This window comes from Triticum urartu, chromosome 3 (assembly GCF_003073215.2).
Source record: "Triticum urartu cultivar G1812 chromosome 3, Tu2.1, whole genome shotgun sequence".
In the NCBI taxonomy this organism is placed as follows: Eukaryota; Viridiplantae; Streptophyta; class Magnoliopsida; order Poales; family Poaceae; genus Triticum; species Triticum urartu.
In genome coordinates, this window is record NC_053024.1 from 146,338,712 (window position 1) to 146,341,828 (window position 3,117).

The following is a 3,117-nucleotide window of genomic DNA, read 5'->3' on the forward strand; positions in this document are numbered from 1 at the left end:
ATTTCACCAAGTTGTTCTCCTAGATGACCCGAATAGACCTTGATTTGGCAGAGCCCAAACTGAAAGCTGCTCAGAGCATCCATTCTTGCAGGAAAACTACACCCAAAATCATCTCAGGGGCCCAAATGGTGTACATTATACTCTTTGTAGGCATATACTAATGCTATGAGAAGAGAGAATTCAGTTTAGTTGAGATTGAGAATCAGTACATGCAAAAAGTGTTATCTTCTCTTGCTGGTGTTGTTGTCCCAGTCTAGTTGAAAAAAGAGACTTCAGAGAAAGCATTTTATTTAGGGAATGTACTTCTGAGTCTACAAACTGTTGCATATGCACCAATATATGTAATCTGAATGCAATATTTTCTTCTAACATGAATGAAAGCTTTTGTGAATTGGAAGTACTCTGTTGTTGTAATTATCATGGTTGCAAATTGGCAGCATCTTATTTACATTCGCCATCATTATTGCAAATTGGCAATAGCAGAATTAATAAACAAGACATGACGACAATTATCTGTACTGTTTCAGCTTTACTTCGGAAGAACAAATTTTTCTAAACACAGCAGTGAAATCACATAAGAACAAGTCATGCCCACATCGCAAAACAGTATATGTGTCACATAACAGGGAACAAGTGCTACTAGTACCAGTTTTACATAATATAGCATGAACCAGAGCATGCATAACAGTGAATGATGTACCACAAGTTCATATTTATTTCAATGTAGGTAGGTAACTAGCAGTCAATTATTGCCATATAACCACCATTGGAATCCTGATTGGTTTGACATTGGCTGAGATCTCGACCGAGGTGTTGGTTGATAAGAAGATGATGCAGATGGAGGTTGAGATGATTGTGACTGGGCAAATGGTTCCATGCCACTTCTGAGACTTTGCTCTGTTTTGTTGGATCCTCACAATCACCTTCTTTCTAATGATTTCCATTGCCGTTATTACAGAGTAGAACCTTGATCTCATGATGGCATTATTAAATGACTCACACATGTTGTTCTCAACTGAGTCACAGAAAGAGCCAATCCTAAAGTAGGCCCTACACCAATGCTCCGACGCGGTTTTCATCATGTCTCTCGCTCCTTCTACTGTGTTTTGTGCAAGCTTAGCCCTGTTGTAATTGAATTGGCTTCTATCTGATGACTTCGCACATGCCCAGAACATTTTCTGAAAGACCTTGTCCCTGTGTTCTTTTCTCCAGTTAGCATAAATGTGTCTTGCACACATCCTATGCTCTGCTTGAGGCACAAGCTCATTGACTGCCCTGATGAGACCCTACATAAGGGAAGAAAAAACTGACATAAGCAAATAATCTCACATCCATAAGGACAATAGGAGAGTAAGATAATTAATTATGTATCATATATGTAATAACAAAAATATGAGTAACAAAATTTAGCTCACTTTCTGTTGATCAGAGATGAGAACCCATCCTTCACCATTGTTGTTTATCTAGAGATCTTTTTGAAGAAACCCAATGAACCAGTACCAGGACTCATAGCTCTCAACCTCTACTATTGCCCAAGCTATTGGATACATCTGGTTATTTGCATCTCTGCCAATTGCACAAAGCAACTGCCCCTTGAATGCGCCCTTCAAAAAACATCCATCTAGCCCCACCACTCTTCTACATCCTGCAAGAAATCCTTTCTTGCAACCATCTAAACACATATACATTCTTTCAAACACATTACTATTAAGAATTTCTGGATTTAATGTCACTGCGATAGTGCTACCGGGTTTGCTTCTAAGCAACTCAAGCTGATAATCATAAACCCGAGCATACTCACCATCAGATAGATCAATTATCTTCTCCATAACAAGTTTCTTTGCTCGTTTGCATTTGGAGATGGACACATCAGCTACTAGATCCTGAAGAACAGCTTGTTGAATGTGCTCTGCCTTCCATGATGGATTGTCCCTAATTTGCCTAAAATACTTCTTTGCAATGACACCACATGTGACCAGCTTGTTGTCCCTTCTTGGAATGCAAGTGTGCTCATTATTGTACCTCCATACTAGAAACCAATCAGACCTACTAGTAATGGACCCATAAATACTCCAAGGACAGCCAGGCCAACTGCATTTTGCACTTACTCTCCTTTTCTCATCTTTTGGAAATAACAAGTGGTGATATGTTTTCAGTCCATACTTGACCAATGCATTCTTGAACTCCCTACTGTCATGGAAGGCCATACCAACAGAGAATAAAGGAATTTCAGAAGTGCTATCATAAACTTTGTGCTCTGTCTTCTTCCTCTTAGGCATGTCATCCGTGTCACTTGCTTCATCATAAGATAAATCGTCTGCGCTGTCAAAATAGGGTGTCACATCACCATCACCATCATCAAGCTTGCAATCCTCTGGGACAAGGAAATCCTCTGGCACATCAACTACTTTCTCATCCTCTTCTCCAAGCATTTTATCCCTGACCTTGCTCTTGAGTTCCCTTGCATATTTTTTGAATTCAATTGCTTCTTCGTCATCGGCAGAACTATTTTCTTCTTCTTCTAAATCAACCTCATAATCACTATCACTGCTTGTGGATTCATCTTCACCCCCTTTGTTTCTTTTTCCTTCAGCCACCTTTGATTTTCCTGCTATGGAGCCACTTCCCTTCACAACCTTCCTAGAAACTGGCAACTTCTGGGGTCGATGGAATACATGTGCATCTTCAGCTACCTCATGCATCTCCTCTGCATCTCCTCTGCATTCCTCTGAATTTCTCTTCTCTTCTGAACATTGTTCCTCTCGTTGTCCCTCTCCTTGTTCTGCCTGCCGAACAGATAGGTAACCGAGTGGTTTCATATCTGCGAAATAACAACAAAATACAACACATATATAAGCGCTCTGCACATATATAAGATCGAATCCCTATGCAATCAAACCGGTGACAAATCACACATACATAGGCCCTCCGGATATAAACTGTTTCAATAGTCAAACCTCTAACTTAATGTACAGTCAAGCATAAAACCATCCTGTTAAAATGAGTATAGCAACACAAATTATTATTGCTTCTGAATACTTACAAATTTCTAAAACATACGTACCAGAGTTTATATGAGTTTAGTGTATTTCAAAATTTATGATGCCCCTGTCATGC

At 39.5% G+C, this 3,117-nt stretch overlaps 1 protein-coding gene across 1 annotated transcript; it reads right to left on the reverse strand.

The window, feature by feature from the left end:
* Positions 1 to 658: 658 nt before the first annotated feature.
* On the reverse strand, positions 659 to 2,713 carry LOC125543343. Its single transcript, XM_048706659.1, has 2 exons — positions 1,416 to 2,713; positions 659 to 1,286 (listed from the first exon to the last, which is right to left on the reverse strand). The coding sequence occupies exon 1, from the start codon at positions 2,700 to 2,702 to the stop codon at positions 1,464 to 1,466; it is 1,239 nt and encodes a 412-aa protein (XP_048562616.1). The 5' UTR covers positions 2,703 to 2,713; the 3' UTR covers positions 659 to 1,286; positions 1,416 to 1,463.
* Positions 2,714 to 3,117: the final 404 nt, after the last annotated feature.